This window comes from Schistocerca nitens, chromosome 2 (assembly GCF_023898315.1).
Source record: "Schistocerca nitens isolate TAMUIC-IGC-003100 chromosome 2, iqSchNite1.1, whole genome shotgun sequence".
Taxonomy (NCBI): Eukaryota; Metazoa; Arthropoda; class Insecta; order Orthoptera; family Acrididae; genus Schistocerca; species Schistocerca nitens.
Window position 1 is genome coordinate 865,353,830 of NC_064615.1, and position 17,643 is coordinate 865,371,472.

General features: G+C 38.2%; 1 protein-coding gene across 1 annotated transcript in view; it reads right to left on the reverse strand.

The window, feature by feature from the left end:
- LOC126237140 (glutamate--cysteine ligase catalytic subunit) overlaps positions 1-17,643 on the reverse strand; it is a 127,972-nt gene that overhangs the window by 83,316 nt on the left and 27,013 nt on the right. Inside the window, exons 4-5 of the mRNA XM_049946969.1 lie at positions 17,454-17,626; positions 2,769-2,974 (exon numbers count right to left, since the gene is read on the reverse strand). Coding sequence (XP_049802926.1) covers positions 2,769-2,974; positions 17,454-17,626 — 379 coding nt within the window. The remainder of the gene's footprint in view (positions 1-2,768; positions 2,975-17,453; positions 17,627-17,643) is intronic.

Consider the following 17,643-nt stretch of genomic DNA (forward strand, 5'->3'; position numbering starts at 1 on the left):
AATTTAAAAGAATATAACATGGTTGTCTTTCCAGTGATGCATCACTGTGTGGTAGGTCACAAACTTTTTCCTTACCTTTTACATTCTGAAAATGTTTAAATTGTGTATTATCAAATCTCAAGCGAATTTTATGTACCTATGAACTCGCTATATGTGTAAGCTTAAGGCCAACAAAGTCTTGTTTTCTTACATACGTTTCTGCTCCATTTATAAGTCTCTTTTGAGACCTGCCACACAAAAGAATCTATCTGCTACATCGTCTCAATTCACTGGGCTGATTATACTCTTCATATAAGAAGGCAAAAGAGAAGAAACTTTTATAGTGTGGCTTAGCCTTTACTTACGAAATATGCCAAAGACTGAGAGACAAACCTGGCACTTGTGAATGTTTCCAACAGCCTATTACCATAAAAAGAATTGATATTGAGCTGACCTGGTTCACAGACAAGACATTCATTCATCTTGCTAAACTGATCCCTGAACAGACATTGAAGTGATCAATAATGTCTCAAATCCTCAGGAAGATCAGCAGGATGGTTTATTCAAATACAGACTTCGATGGCCATTGTTACTATCAATGAAACTTTTTCGGGCATGTGACAATGTCATCACATTAGTTGTTTAGCTCAACATTTCAGCCACTGTTGCAAGTAATCTTCATCAGTACTTTTACTTTCCTGATGCAAATCACTTGCAACAGTGGCAAAAACATTGGTCTATACACCAATATAATAACACACCCTCATAGCAGTTCCCATAACAGTCTGTCGTGCAGTAAATCGGTTGTGCCTTGCAGGCAGTATTCAACCAAATAGTGAGTGGATGTGAATCATTTTCATCACATCAGTCACTCAGAGATTTCAAACTAAGAGTTACCTCCAATAAGATACTGAAATTTCCATGTTCACAAGTAAAACTAATACCTTTTCTTGAAGACATTGTCAATAATGTGTTATCCCTAATACCTCTTATCTGTCACCATCTGACTTCTTCCTGTTGGGCTTGTGCAAAGGATTCCTATCTCGTGTGAAGTCAAACAGATTACAATAGCTGCAGTGAAATGCTGAGAAGGAAATCAGTGAGAAACCTAAGAAGATACAGGACAGTACCTTTTGAAGGATGGAATGTCACACTGGCCTGTGTTTAGCAGAAGGAGTGATCTCTTTCAACTGTTATCATGTATTAATAATAGCATTATTAAATTAAGCAAAAGGTTACAGATGATTAAACACAACAAGCAAATCAATATGGAAACTCATTACCACTGCCTATGCATACTTTTATAGAATGTAGTTCTTTAGATTACTACTACATTCAGTTGAATTTATTGAACTGCAATCAAAGTCTTATTCAGTACTTAAATACTTTTAAATATACATACTTTTCATAGCCCTTTCAAATTTCTTTTTTTCTGTATCTTGTTTGTTCAACACTACTTCTGCTTACCGCATTGCGTTGTCACTTGAATTTACATTGGAGATATATCCCAGTGTATTCTTCTCTGTACACTTGATTATTAACCTTCCCTCGTTTACCTAAAGCTCAGTTTCTCATCAGTACTCATTTATTAAAAACTCCTTTCCAGTTAGTCATTGCTGCACTATTCCGGTCATCAGTTTTTGCCATTATAATACGTGATACCTACGAAATATTTAACAATTGTGAAATAATAACTTAAATTATGGTCTTCCAAGTATCGTAAACTGATTATGAAAACAACAACCACCACATGAATCTGATTTGGTTGTTAGGCTTTAAATATGTAATCTTCAGTCTCCAGTTTTCTCTAACTTTCAATTACTGAAATTCCTGGGCAAAAATATAGAACACACACAAGACAAAACAATAGTTATAGACCAGTAAACCAAAATTGCTAGCATACGATTGTACAGGACGACACCTAACATTTTTTTAAAAAATGAAATAAATAAATAAAGTAATAAATTAGAAATAGGTAGATTCCTGATCAATAAGTACAATTCCCTATACAGATTCAGAGGGGCAGAAAGGGTTGCTGCCATCCCTCCCATAAATAGTAAACATCTTCAGTAGGGAAATTAAATACAGTAATATGCAACAGCATAGCTAACATATCAAAAATGTGCAATTATGAATAGAATGAAAAGTACAGTTATGATAAGTGTGTCCTAGCTGATCTCACTCCTACATTTTAATGATCCCGTCAGCACTTTATCTCACCCCTTGTATGCAGCTGTTTCACTTCATCAGTCCTACTGGTGACAATCATTATTCCAAGTTATTAGTTTCTCTGAATCTTTTTGGAATCTATGTCTCCAAACACCTGATTATACCACTTCCGGATGTTTCAGGAATATTGTGACACTGTCAGATATCCATCAATTCAATCTCTGCGATCTCTAACACATTTTTTTTTTTTTTTTTTTTTTGCAATTAAAGGTATTCTGATTAGAATTGCAATTTATGCCCACTTACCATTTAGATGAGGCACTGAGCAATCAAAAAACACATCAAAAAGACAAATCGTCCCTAAGCTTTCAGACAATGTGAGCTAAGTGACAACATAAATCTTGTTTATTTGACTGTCAACAGCTTACCAACTCAACTACACGGTCAGGCACTACCTTTATTCTTTGCATTATTCGCATTCCAGATATCAAAATATGTAACACTTTTGGTCTTCTTATAACCCTAATATCTGTTTTAACACTGAAATTGTATGCTTACTCTGAAGATGTTACTACTAACTGGAAGCACATAAATATGCCAGACAAAAAATAGCATATTACCATTATTGGACACAGTGGTGCTAGCTGATCATACAAAGTTCTGGCTTCATTAATGTTGCATGCTTGGAATGTGAGCTGTAGGCAGCAGCATCCCATGCCAAAACCCATACAATCCATATACACATGGTCAGGTAAAGCTGCTCTGGAGCTCTCTTCATCATTCAGCTCCTCCTTGAAAGGTGACGGTGTGTGCTTGTCTTTAAATACTGTAAACCAACAGATACACAACATATGTTCACCATGCGATAAGTATTAACACTGTCCTGTCACTAAGAGAAATCTGCTTGCCCTTCTATATATATTTCAACTATTCATTTCCAGAGTTAGTTTTGTCACATATTAAAAAACAATTAGTTTTGCTTGGTCAATGTATTTTAACTACAAAACAACTTTCATATCCCAAAGAAGAAAATACGTGGGAATAACAGGAAACTTTCAACAGAAATTCTGTTTATACCTCACACCTACTTATGAGAGCGAACTGTTTAAAACAGTGATTTGCTACCATTACTAATTAACACAGCTGATACAAGAAACCTCAAAAATAGAATTCTAATTCTTGCAGAGTTTCCTACAACTACCATAACTCAAAGTTAAAAAAAAACAAAAACTTGACACAAATATTTAACAAATGTGTACAAATATTCAACAACAATTAAAGACAATTATAAGATCACTTGTGAGCATTTTTATTGTAGACTGTTTGTGGATATGCTATGAAAAATTGAATATGCTAAGTAAGTCTTTGTTATTAAATTTCACTTCCCTATTCTCTGCATCAACAAAATATTTCCTCACATTTACCTTTCATACAACAACCACTGAAACCTTATAAATTGTAAAGAAGGAAGATGTGCAAGTGATTTAACTATTTAAAAATATGGTTGGTATCATCACAGTATGACCAAGTCACGTCCTCTCTCTACAATCTACTGCAAATCTTGGTCTTAAACATGTTATCGTTACGTTCCCCTTCAGATTCTTATCATTTACCTGTCACGGCAGAGGAAAATGATGTCACAGCAGCAAAATAACATCCTTACAATTCAAGTTTTATGTTACTTGTAATCATGAAAACTACAATTTTTATATTCATTATTAATACTTATAAAACAATCTAGAATATGGACAAATGCAGGTACAAGAATAACAATATACAAATCAAAGGTGTGTTAGAATAATAGTAAACCATCAGGAATTAGCAAATTTTGTAAGTTACTATTTCTCTGGTGCTGAGGAGAAGTTACAGCAAAATCTTCCTCAAACAAATGTAGCAACCACAAAGACTTACACAGCAAGCACAATGATGTCATTTCTCCCACAACAGAGCTCTAAGTCAGGGAGACATCACAGAAATTACAAAATAAGAAGTCAGCAGATGTAGATGAAGAGGTGCATGGATAGCCTATACGTCCATGACCTTCAGTTCAGGTATTTTTCCAAAGTTGTGTTCTTACTAAAGAGATGTACTGTGGTCAGTATTGAAAGCTGAAGGCCAGTTTCATTACTGTCTTCAGTCTTAAAAATAACAACCTGTCATGAAAGATAGACTATCAGTTTCCGAAGTGGAAGAAGTACAATTACTGATCATTACACAGTTTACAAAAGTGGTATTTGAAGCTCTTCACAAGGATGACTGTATTATAAGCAGATTTTTAGACTTGTCCAGAGCTTTTGACACTGTTGGACATAAAATACTACCAAACACGCAAGAAATGCTAAATCTAAGAGGAATAGCAAACAATTGGTTCCAGTCTTTTCTGGGAAGCAAGTTGCAAAAGGTAGAGAAAAGTTCACGCTCATATCAGACTGATGATAAATGTTTAGTAAAACCAATTGTCAAACAAGAAGCACACAAACATAGATGTTCCTCAGGCAAGTGTATCTGGTCAAATTCTGTAAACAAATATCAATGACTTTCCAGATGGTATAAGGCATAGAGAAAAAGTTCTCTTCGCTGATGACAGCAACATTTTTGTCACGGATAAAACACAATAGCTTCCTATCACAGAAAGTAAATGAAACCTTTAAGGATGTTTACAATTAGGCAGTATGTAATAAATTACAGGTAGACAAAGGGAAGGACAGGAAGACAAACATGGAGCATAGTTGAATATTTGTGACCCAGGAGTCAAGTTTTCCAGTCAGACTGGAGGTAATGTAATGGTTGTTGCAGCGCCTTCATGCCCCAGAAGTCATCAGTAAGTGTCCCTAATTTGTGTGACAAAGAGCAAAATAACATTTTATATTACAAGTTATCTTATACAAATGTGTGTAAATCAAAGACCAATGTATAAAAGGAACAAACCAAATGAGTTAGTGCAGCTGTTAAGACACTGACCTCATATTCGGGAGGCTGGAGTTCATTCTGTTCAGCCATCCTGATTTGGATTGTGTGTGGTTTTTCTATATCTTCAGGCAAATCCCCAGATGCTACCTACAACAAGGCCACAACCAACCACCTGTCCTATCCTCATAGAGCATAGTCATGTACTTCATGTACATTTATATTTTGAGTTATTATTTTTCATTGTATTTCCATGACAATTCCTATCATCTTTGGATGAACCAAAAAAAATAAATGAAATAATATATTGGTACTCGTTATTTGGAGGATATAAAAAGCTAAATAAAATGCTTTTGAATGTTTTGTTCAGACAATGTGTGGAAAACTCTCAGCTGTCTTTTATGGGGCTTCAATAATCAGAGTTCAGGTGTTTACAGCAAGTATTTGGTGTAAACATCATCACTCAACAGAATCAATCATGAACAGCAACATTTAAGGACTATTCCTCTTTCATTAAAAAAGTGTGAGATGAAAACTGGATTTTTGCTAATAAATAGTTGATGAAAAAATTGTTTCAAGTGAGTACGCTGTGATATCACTAAGTTTCAAAAACAAAAGACGTAGGAACTGAAATTAATAGTGTGACAAATGTTGGTACCACCACTGAAACAGAGATATGAAGTGGGTTTTGTGAGTACACTGGACTTTGATGTTGAGTGAGCACAAAGGTGAGTCGAATGGTACAGTTGCTGATCTTGATTGTGGCTGCTGGGTAGTTGTTTGTGTGTCACGTAAGTTTCAGAAGTGTCTGTGTGGTACAGAGTGCTAGTTCTTCTGAGTAGATGTACTGTGAGAGACAAATGTAATGGCAAGAATACTAAGAGTATTTACCCTCGAGCGGAGCATTAGGAGCCTCTGTCAAGCATAACTGGTGTGTCAAGCATCATGTGATGGATATGAATATATGATCATTGGTTCACTCCATACCAAAGCATGTTACAATTAAGTGGACTCAATGTGACTGTATATTCATGGTATGTTCAGTATGTCAAGCATTGGTGGCATTTTATGTGTGTACATAGGACAGGGCAAGTTGTGGATTCTTCCTATATGGATGCCACCTTGTCAGACTAGAACAATTGTCAATTACATGTGACTGTATCATGACTATCTTTCTGGCTTCGCTCTCACAATTGCAAGGAATTAGTGGAGTATGATATCTTACAGGAATGTATTCGCAATTGTGAATACGAATATTTGTCAGCTGTATATTAGAATGATGACAATGAAATTCTGAGCCGGACTATAACTCAAACCTGGATTTCCCACTTTATGTAAACAGTCATCTTAACCACTTCACCTGTCCTGCACAAATCACAGTCATACCCCAACTTCCAGCACTCTTATGGTATGCATATTCTCATCCAGGAAGGGCATATTTAGTGAGAGCTGGGGCCCTGGTACTGGCGAATAAATACGAAATAGTAGTGTCTGTGTTGTGAATGAGTATCATGCAGTGTTCCTTCAGACACACATCCATGTCTGAAGGAACACTGCATTGTACTCCTTAATACCACAGGCAATGCCATTTCATACATCTCGTCTGAGATTGCTTGCTGCAAAACGGTGCTGTGGGTGTGTGTAAACCAATCATTCGAATTGTTCCTGCAGTACTTATGTTCCCAGGAATGTTCTGCATTTAAGTAAGAAAGCAAACTTGTTCACGTGAATATGGGGCATGGCCACGGACTTGACTTTTTGTTGATGTGAATAGCTGAAAGTAATAGACTCCGATCAGCAGAGCTTCTGAAGCAAATTTGGAGCAATTGCAGTAAGAGTGAGCTACTAGAGATTTGTTGCTGACATGGGCAACCCTTTTATGTATTGTACCCTTCCCCACTGTGATTTTTTTTTTCTTTTGGACGGCTTAAGTTTTAATAAAAGGTGATTTAAAGGCATCTGTCAGTATTTTATCTCATTTGTTAACACAAGGGTAATTTTTTGCAGAGTTTCTTCTCCTTTTAAAATCAGTTCTGTCAAATTTGTGACAGTAAGAAGTTGTCTTGTTAATGTAATGAGCACTTCCAAGTGGTGAAGTTGCTACTGTAAATTCTGCAGGGGTCATTCTGTTTCAAAACAACAAATGCACAATTTTTACTGTGGTGTTTTTTAAAATAAATAAATGGTTGGAACCTTGGTTGTGTGTCTAACCTCTTCCCTAACCAGCCACTACCAATATGTTCTAGTCTCAGTAGTGCCACAACAGTTAAGATATTATGACAACTGCTGCTTTGGTACTGGTAAGCTCTTCACTGGGCACCTCCAACCCACAAACCCATGATGTTGCTTAACTGGTTACTGTTATTATTATTTAAGTGATATAATTATCAAACATCTCAAATGGCTTATTTAATTTCAGAAAAACCTGTGTTTTATATAAACAACTATGAGGTATAATTCACACTTCAGCCGATTCCTCACACAATGTGAAATACATTACTAGTCTTACTAATACTAACATAGTTTTTACACTGATGAATATAAAGACAATAAGTTCTCGAAGTTTCAAGAGTTTCCAAACACAATATTTGAGAATATTACTACACTTCCATAAAGATGACGTACTGTTACATTATTATAATTTTTGAACTGCAACAGTCATAACAAATCCAGGACACATGACAACACGACTCTCAAATCAGTGCACAAAAATAGATATGTCTGTGTGACAGCACAAGACTTGTTATGTTGAACACAGGCAATTAACTTTTCTATAATGAATTTGAGCTGAGCAACTAAAATCACGGCATAATGAAAACAGTTAATTTTTCATCCAACATACCACCACACGATACAATCATGTTATGCAAAAATTTCTAATTCTCACCTTAGGTATCAACTGAATATAATGGTATCAAAACAAAGAGACAAGATATTTTCATTACTTATTGCACCATCACCACATACCAATCACTAAACAACACAAGTCATTGTAAAGAAGGGCAAAAGATATGACAAAAAAGAGAAACCTGGCTGTCATTTTTTACACCAGCACAAACATCAAACGATATCAACAGCTGATTTAATTTATGTTTCTAGAGCTGCCTCCAAACTCTAAGTGCAAATTACTGATATTGAAATGACAAAATTCATTACCAAACCACTAGACAATTAACATATAAATGACCTCAAAACAAAAAATGGCATAAATGCATCAATAATCCGTATGTACACTCAGAGGCTTCAAATAAAGCTGCCCTCATCACAAATGCTGGTTAAAACACTGAAATGCTTTACCAGTGGTATGCTCTCGCCCTCGTCTGACCTTCAAACAGACTTATCCTGCCAGTTACTACGGAACTACAGCTTAATGTGAACCCCAAAACACAGTGCATTTTGACATTTTTTGTATGAAAAGATGATTGCAAAGAAGTGAAATAATCAAAATGAGACAGAAAAAAAAAATCCTTGGAGCAATTGGGATTGAACCCTGAGCATAAGGTTTTATGTAGCCATTGAACAATTGATGCATACTCATTTGTGTACAAAAGAACATGAATAAAATATTTGTGAAACACTGTAAAGTTACCAAATTATATACTTAAAGTTCGTTCAGCAGCATGAACTACTGAAGCATGATCCCTGTATTATAAATGACCCCCCCCCCCCCCCTTCCACTGTGAATTGCAAAATCACACTATAATGGAACTCACAACCAAGAGAGCGACCTTCAGGTATTTTGATTTGTTAAGCACTACAGATTTTCTAGTTGATAGAATCTCTCTCTCTCTCTCTCTCTCTCTCTCTCTCTCTCTCTCTCTGGTTGATACTTTTCAGTATTACTTAAACAGTAAAAAGTAAAGGCATCTACAGTCAATGAATAACTTTACTGACAACATGTCCAGTTGTGACCTCTCAGATTTTCTCAGTGTGATTATTAATTGTGTGATTCCTAATTGTTTCCATTTTATGCACAATATTACAACGAACAAACCAGTCATCCTTGCAGGTGCCATATGTTGCACTGTTGTGTGTGTGCTCCAATAGTGAGCACACAACAGCACCTGAAGACAATGACAGGATTGGACAATGAAATATTTTGCATAAAATGGAAACAACTACTCTGAACACCCAGAAGCACACCATTAACAGGTCCAGTTGTTAGGAACAGAGCTTTACTGCAAGAACCAAAAGATAAAAGGGCACCTTCAGTGTCCACAACCATTGGGTTGCATTCTGATATTGGTAACAGTTCATATTATGAAGGATGGGAACTGAATATGATTCACAAGTCAGTAGCCAATCAGAATTCTTGCTCATAATTTCCCATGGGTCATGAATATAATTAGTTGGTATAGTTTCCTATTAGGTTAAAACTCAACTACACTGTCAGATTTTTTGGCAAGTCAGAAATAAAACATACAAGGAAATTATTGCAATATCAACAATTATGGAAAAGAGAAATTCCTACTCACCATTAAGACCACATGCTGAGTTGCAGACAGGAACAATGAAAAGACCGTTACACATAAAGCTTTTGGCCATTCCTGCACAAGCCTATTGTACCCCACCAGAGGCCAGGCCAGGCCACCTGTGAAAGCAGCCATGTGGTGTACCAGCTCTGCTGCAATCATTGCTCAAATTTTTATATTGGTATGACAAGCAACCAGCTATCCACCAAGACAAATGACCACTGCCAAGCTTCAGCAAACAGGAAGGTGGACCACCATTTTGCACAACATGCAGCTGACTGTAATGTGCTTGATTTAATGGCTGCTTCACAACCCAGGCCACTTGGATCCTCCCCTCGACCATTAGTTTTTCTGAACTCTGCAGATGGGAGTTATCTTTAGAACAAATTCTCCACTCCCAAAATCCCGCCCTCATTCTACAGTAACCTACCTTCCCCATATCCTCTACCCAACTGTCTCTACCCATCTGTCCTATCACCTCCTCCCAACTCACGTCCTCATCCTCACTGTGTGATGCTTTCTATCAAACTCACCGATCTTTTTCCTTCCTTTGCTGCTTTCCTTTCCTCTCCCTTCTTTCATCCTCCCTTCTCTTCCTGCTCCACAGCCTCCAGATGCTGCACCAGGTAGCTTTGTCTGCCACCTCTATAGTCTGGTTTAAAGTAGTTGTCACTTGACAGGCAACGGGCTGCAGGGCTCCCGCCACCAATAAACCAATGGCAGCCAGCGCTGTCGGCTGCCACTGCGTTGCCACTTCGCTCTGCTGAGCTGACTAAGGCATTGTGCCAGCCAGTCCTCAGCGAGCCGTTGTAGATGTGCGGGTGAGAGAGATTTGAGTGACTTGTAGCTTCGTGTGTTTACGATGTCTGATGAAAGCAGTCGCAAGAGAGGGAGGCCGAGGCTGCACACTCCTCGGAAACCTCCAAAAAGTGGCGGACATGGCGTCGTTATATGCAGTCAGGCATGTGAATACGTGTGTTCCTTAAGGGAGTATTTTGAGAGAGAGAGGGATGCAGGAGGGCCTCTCGTTCCTTTGGATAAGGTGGTGGAGCGAACTGCAGCTGCTCTGCAAGTTAGCGAACGATCAGTAATAAGAATCTGCAAGGAGAAATTCACGAAAGAAGGCTCAAGTGAATCATCTAAATTGGATATACCTGGGAAAAGGAGGCGACTGGAGAAGAGGGTCACAAAACTGGACTCTTTTCAGAAAGATGGCATTTGTCATCAAATATACGCATTTTATTCGAGGAAGGAGTATCCAACACTCAAAAAACTACATGCTACCCTCACAGCGGCTGACCTGTTTCAGGGTAGTAAATCGTCTTTGTTACGAGTCGTGAAAATGTTAGGATTCCGCTATAAATCCATCTCTGGCAGAAAGTTACTAATGGGACGCCAAGATATTGCAACATGGCGATGCCGCTTTCTTAGAGGATTAGTGGGGACAAATTTTGATGATATCGTTTGGCTTGATGAAACGTGGGTGAATGCAGGACACAGTTTAAAAAAGATTGGACAGACGGTACCATCAGTGGAAGTATGGCAGCTCCAATCGGCAGAGGAAATAGGATAATCGTAGCATATGCCGGAAATTCAAAAGGTTTCATTCCAAATTATCTGCTGCTATTCAGTTCAAATAAGACCTCCGACTACCACGAAGAGATGAACCACAATACTTTTGTGAAATGGTTTGAAGACTGTGTGCTCCAGAACTTAACAAAAAAAACTCTGTCATTGTTATGGATAACGCTCCTTATCACTCAGTAATACAAGATAAAGCACCCACAAAGGCAACGAAGAAAAACAACATTGTTAGCTGGTTACAGAAACATAAGGTGCAGTTCGACAGTAATTTTACAAGGGCAGAATTATTAGAACTTGTATCGCAACACAAGCCAAAGAACCCGATTTACATTGTGGATGAAGTAGCAAAAAAATACGGGCATAAAGTGCTCAGATTGCCTCCTTACCATTGCCATTTCAACGCAATGGAGCTGATTTGGGCTCAGGTTAAACGGCATATCGCTGCAGAACATAAGAAATTCACATTAACCGAAGTGGAACGCCTTTTGAAAGAGGCAGTTGAAATTGTGACATCGGAAGACTGGCAGAAGGTAGTGCATCACGTGAAAGGAGTGATACAGGACGCATGGAACAATGAAGGTATCTTACAACAAAGTGTCGAAGACTTAATTATATCTGTCAATACGAGCAGCGAGACGGATAGTTCCACTGACTCTGACTCTGAATTAGGCGGTGTTTTCACATTGTCTGATTAGTGTGTAGTGTACTTACTGACATTAAATATTGTGTTTGTGAATTTATTTCGATTAATTCTTATTTTTGTTGTGAGACTAAGAAATACTGTTTGGCCAGCTCTCGTCATCTCCTTACGGTAAGTTAGACTGAATTTTAATTCTATTTCATTTTGTATATAGTCCAAGATGTTATTCAATGTGTGTAATAGTTTTCGAGATTTGCAATCTAAAGAAGAAAACTTTTCCGGATTCGAAAATTTCTCACACTTCAATAGTTAATGTAACAACGGCCCTAATTCAAATTAAGAAAAGATATTTGATTTGCTTATAGATACCACTGAGACCGATACTGTAAGTAAATTTCAAAATATTTACATAATATTTATAGGAGATAGAGATTTTAAACGTCATACTTGTTTCGAGTTCAGTACTGATAGGGTTGCTTAAAAATGCTGTTTTCAGAAATTTATATACAGAAAAACGTGATGCACTACGAAAACTTTTAAGGATTCTTTGCCGAGTGCATTATTTTGGTAATGAAACCACTAGTTTTTCAGTAATGACATGATAAGTTAGAAGCTGTTTGCGAAATCGAGAATTTAAATGGTTTCAAACAAATTAACGTAACTCTTGTCCTAATTAAAATTAAGAATAGATATTTGACAGATTGAGAGACATTGTAGAGATATACATCATATGTGGGTTTGAAATTTTTCACTTACTTTCTGTAGAAGATACAGGCTTTAAAACGATTTTCTATCGCCGGGGATAGCGATGCGCTGAGGTGGCTGCCTCCAGCCAGTGCATGACGTGACAACGTCGCAACTTCGCAGCGCAAACGTCAAGTGACAACTACTTTAAATCAGACAATAGTTCCTACACATTCTGCCATACAGCACTGCTTCCTCTTTCCCCTTCCCTCACCAAACTCCTATCCATCACCCTACCCTGCCCCACTAGGGATTGTTGCTTCCTTCAATGGATTTCACTTTCAGCCTGGCCTGAGCAGCCAGAAATAGTGGTGGTGGTGTGTGTGTGTGTGTGTGTGTGTGTGTGTGTGAGGTGTGCTTGCTTGTGTGAATGCGTGTGTGTTTTGTGACGAAGGCTTTGGCTGAAAGCTTAATGTGTAATAGTCTTTTCATTGTGCCTTGCAACTCTTCCTGTCATCTTTACAGTGAGTTGCTATCTATCCTTTCCATAATTGTTGATATTCCAACCTAGACTTCCTGTTGTTTGAATTACTGCAATGAGACGAATGTCTTGAGCTACAGTACACATCAATCTATTACAGCAACTTTATTTTCATGCTGACATTCGTTTGCTATACCGCCTCACAAGAAAATTGTCATATACCGACCTGACCTAGGCCTTTGATTACAGATGTTAGTGCATCAGCAGATCTAGATTTCCTCCATTTACATTCTTCAGGTTTATCAGCCCACAACCAAATTGTCACATTCCAACCTAATCTACATCTCAGGCTACAATACAAGGCTGTTAGCACATCTAGCCTTTTCCATTCGTGTCAAAAACAAATGTAATCAATCCATATCTTCCAGCAAAAGAAATCACTAGATTCAGTGTTTCTCACTGGCTACATTGGCTAAGACTAACATCAGCACACAAGAGCCATGGACAGAGTAATTGTACTCTAGACAAAGCAAAATGCTACTGCTAAGGGTAAAGTGCTTTGGTGCAATAGTCTTCAAAAGATTGTCAAAGGAAATGTAATTCTGAATGAATCTATTGAAAACTATTGCAATGCACAATTGAGACTGCAAGGTGTAGCACTGTGTTGGTACCTTGCCAAACTCTTGGGCTCTGGCTGGCTATAGACCGACTCATGATGATAACAGGTACCACAGGTCAAGGTGCGGGTGGGGATTGTTATGTTGCTGGCTCCAAGTGACAGTTTCAGTATGTGCATACACAACTTACGTGCTTTAAGAAAGTGTGAATCCTGCAAATTATGTCTCTCACTTGCTTATGTAGAATTTGTCACTTACCACCATCCTCAGTGATAACAAAGCACGACAAATGGAATAAAAGTTCACTAAACAACTCAATACGATCACATTTAACACTTGCATCAGCTGCATCATTCACAGCGGGGCCACTTTGATCACTATTGTACGTTCATTGGCTGTTGAAGAATGTGCGATGCAGGTACACAGAACAAGCCTAAATCTGACAGCCATCATTTCTGACTCAGGTTATAGTATATTATGGTCAAGTTTATTGGATACCCTGCTGACATATTTCAGTTCCTAGGAGATGATTATTCCTGTGAGTGTGTCTGAAAGAGTATTGAGAGAGGTGAACTATGGAAATTGAAACAATGGCTTCAGATTGTAAGGCTTACCCAGTTACTTCTGTGCCTGCATCATGCCACAAGGAGTCTGTTTACACAGACAATTGCAAAAATCTTAAAAAACCAGTTGATTCTACTACTTTTTACTTAGGATGAATAAACACAGAACTTTAGAATCCAAACAAAGGTTGGTGGAATTGGAACAGAAATTAAACAAAATTAAATGGGATACATCTTTCTTCCAAGATATATACAAAGACAGACAACAACCTAATGGAAAGGGGGGGACAACATCAGAAAATGGCAGCTTTAATGTGTAGAGTTGAAACACAATGTGAAGAAAAGTCTAGGTTCTTTATCCAGCAATACATGTCAAACAACTGGTGATGAAGAGGATTATGACAACAATGATGTGCAAACAGAAGTGAAAGGCAGTGCCGACACTCAAACTGAATGCAAGAAACGATGAAGAGTGATAAAAAGGGACTTTTTCTGAATAAAATATCTGTTGAAGAACATATTAGGCAAACTTGCCGACCTTACAGAGCAAATTAAGGTTTATTCTTCATATTTTCTAAAAATCTTCCATTTTGTCATTTAATTTCCACACTACAGTAAATCAGCACTGCTATTCCACCTTGTATCTATGATCTACTTTAGCAGCATAGAGAACAGGAACAATAAATATTGGGATGAAGAGTTAAAACTGGACAGATCTCTAAAGTGAAAAGCAAATACAGGGTGTTTCAAAAATGACCGGTATATTTGAAACGGCAATAAAAACTAAACGAGCAGCGATAGAAATACACCGTTTGTTGCAATATGCTTGGGACAACAGTACATTTTCAGGCGGACAAACTTTCAAAATTACAGTAGTTACAATTTTCAACAACAGATGGCGCTGCAAGTGACGTGAAAGATATAGAAGACAACGCAGTCTGTGGGTGCGCCATTCTGTACGTCGTCTTTCTGCTGTAAGCGTGTGCTGTTCACAACGTGCAAGTGTGCTGTGGACAACATGGTTTATTCCTTAGAACAGAGGATTTTTCTGGTGTTGGAATTCCACCGCCTAGAACACAGTGTTGTTGCAACAAGACGAAGTTTTCAACGGAGGTTTAATGTAACCAAAGGACCGAAAAGCGATACAATAAAGGATCTGTCTGAAAAATTTCAACGGACTGGGAACGTGACGGATGAACGTGCTGGAAAGGTAGGGCGACCGCGTACGGCAACCACAGAGGGCAACGTGCAGCTAGTGCAGCAGGTGATCCAACAGCGGCCTCGGGTTTCCGTTCGCCGTGTTGCAGCTGCGGTCCAAATGACGCCAACGTCCACGTATCGTCTCATGCGCCAGAGTTTACACCTCTATCCATACAAAATTCAAACGCGGCAACCCCTCAGCGCCGCTACCACTGCTGCACGAGAGACATTCGCTAACGATATAGTGCACAGGATTGATGACGGCGATATGCATGTGGGCAGCATTTGGTTTACTGACGAAGCTTATTTTTACTTGGACGGCTTCATCAATAAACAGAACTGGCGCATATGGGGAACCGAAAAGCCCCATGTTGCAGTCCCATCGTCCCTGCATCCTCAAAAAGTACTGGTCTGGGCCGCCATTTCTTCCAAAGGAATCATTGGCCCATTTTTCAGATCCGAAACGATTACTGCATCACGCTATCTGGACATTCTTCGTGAATTTGTGGCGGTACAAACTGCCTTAGACGACACTGCGAACACCTCGTGGTTTATGCAAGATGGTGCCCGGCCACATCGCACGGCCGACGTCTTTAATTTCCTGAATGAATATTTCGATGATCGTGCGATTGCTTTGGGCTATCCAAATCATACAGGAGGCGGCGTGGATTGGCCTCCCTATTCGCCAGACATGAACCCCTGTGACTTCTTTCTGTGGGGACACTTGAAAGACCATGTGTACCGCCAGAATCCAGAAACAATTGAACAGCTGAAGCAGTACATCTCATCTGCATGTGAAGCCATTCCGCCAGACACGTTGTCAAAGGTTTCGGGTAATTTCATTCAGAGACTACGCCATATTATTGCTACGCATGGTGGATATGTGGAAAATATCGTACTATAGAGTTTCCCAGACCGCAGTGCCATCTGTTGTTGACAATTGTAACTACTGTAATTTCGAAAGTTTGTCTGCCTGAAAATGTACTGTTGTCCCAAGCATATTGCAACAAACGGTGTATTTCTATCACTGCTCGTTTAGTTTGTATTGCCGTTTCAAATATACCGGTCATTTTTGAAACACTCTGTATGAAAATAGCAATCACATGCAAGAAACTGCTGTATGAAATAACCATCACCAAACTTAAAAAAAAAAAAAAAAAAAAACTGTGTAAAAATACCTAGCAAATTAAATAAAAACACATGCCATGCCTTTTTTTGCATGATCAACTGTACTGACTCTTAAGAAAACAACTGCAGACTTGGAAGATCTAGTACTATGTAACACTTTCTGCTGCAAGCACAGAAATCAATTACACCAACATATTCCCAGAGAATGGAAATTAACTTTTCAGAAAGTTGTGCTGAGAAGTTCAGATGTCATTAATTTTCATCCAAAATGGTTTCAAGTGAAAAAGAAAAATTAGAACAATTTCAAAAATGTTAAAGAAGTGGAGTTTATCTTTATTGGCCAGTTCTCTTTTCATTCACATCCAGCCTTTTGTTAACTTGTTTAATTTGCCAATCTTCATTTCTTTCAAAACTGATAATCTCAGAGAGATATTACTGTATGAAATAATATTTGAGGTGCTGTGGCATATGGATATTCCTCTCATCAGCCTTTGATTAGTCATACACAATAGTTATTCCAAGCTCTGAAAACCCTATTCAGAATTAGATCCTTTGACTCCGATATCCTTGTGTGTTCATCTGTTGGGGGTATATGCTAGAAGGCAAAGAAGAAATTTTATGTAATGGTTCAAATGGTTCTGAGCACTATGGGACTCAACTTCTCAGGTCATTAGTCCCCTAGAACTTAGGACTAGTTAAACCTAACTAACCTAAGGACATCACACACATCCATGCCCGAGGCAGGATTCGAACCTGCGACTGTAGTGGTCTCGCGGTTCCAGACTGCAGCACCTAGAACCGCACGGCCACTTCGGCCAGCATAATATGTAATGAATTGGTATGTCATTGTAATGTTTTTATATTATAAATACTCCATTATAGAATATTAAGTAGTATACAATATAGACATAACCTCTCTTGTTAACTTAAAAAATGTCTCTATGTTCTTTACTGTATTCTACAAAGAGTCTCCATAATTTTTTTAACAGTAGCCTACAGATATCATTGCCTACAAAATTCACCACTTACTTGGCAAGTTAATTGCAACTTTTTCTCCTCTTCTTTCCCTTATATTTCTTGTGAGTGTTTTGAATCGTGGATGGCCTGGAAAAATTACATCATCAGGAAAGAAGAGCGAATGTGATGCTCCATTGTTTGGAGTAGGAACTGTCGGAGGATCTGTGAAGTTTGGGCAACCCAGCCTAAATAAAATATCTGT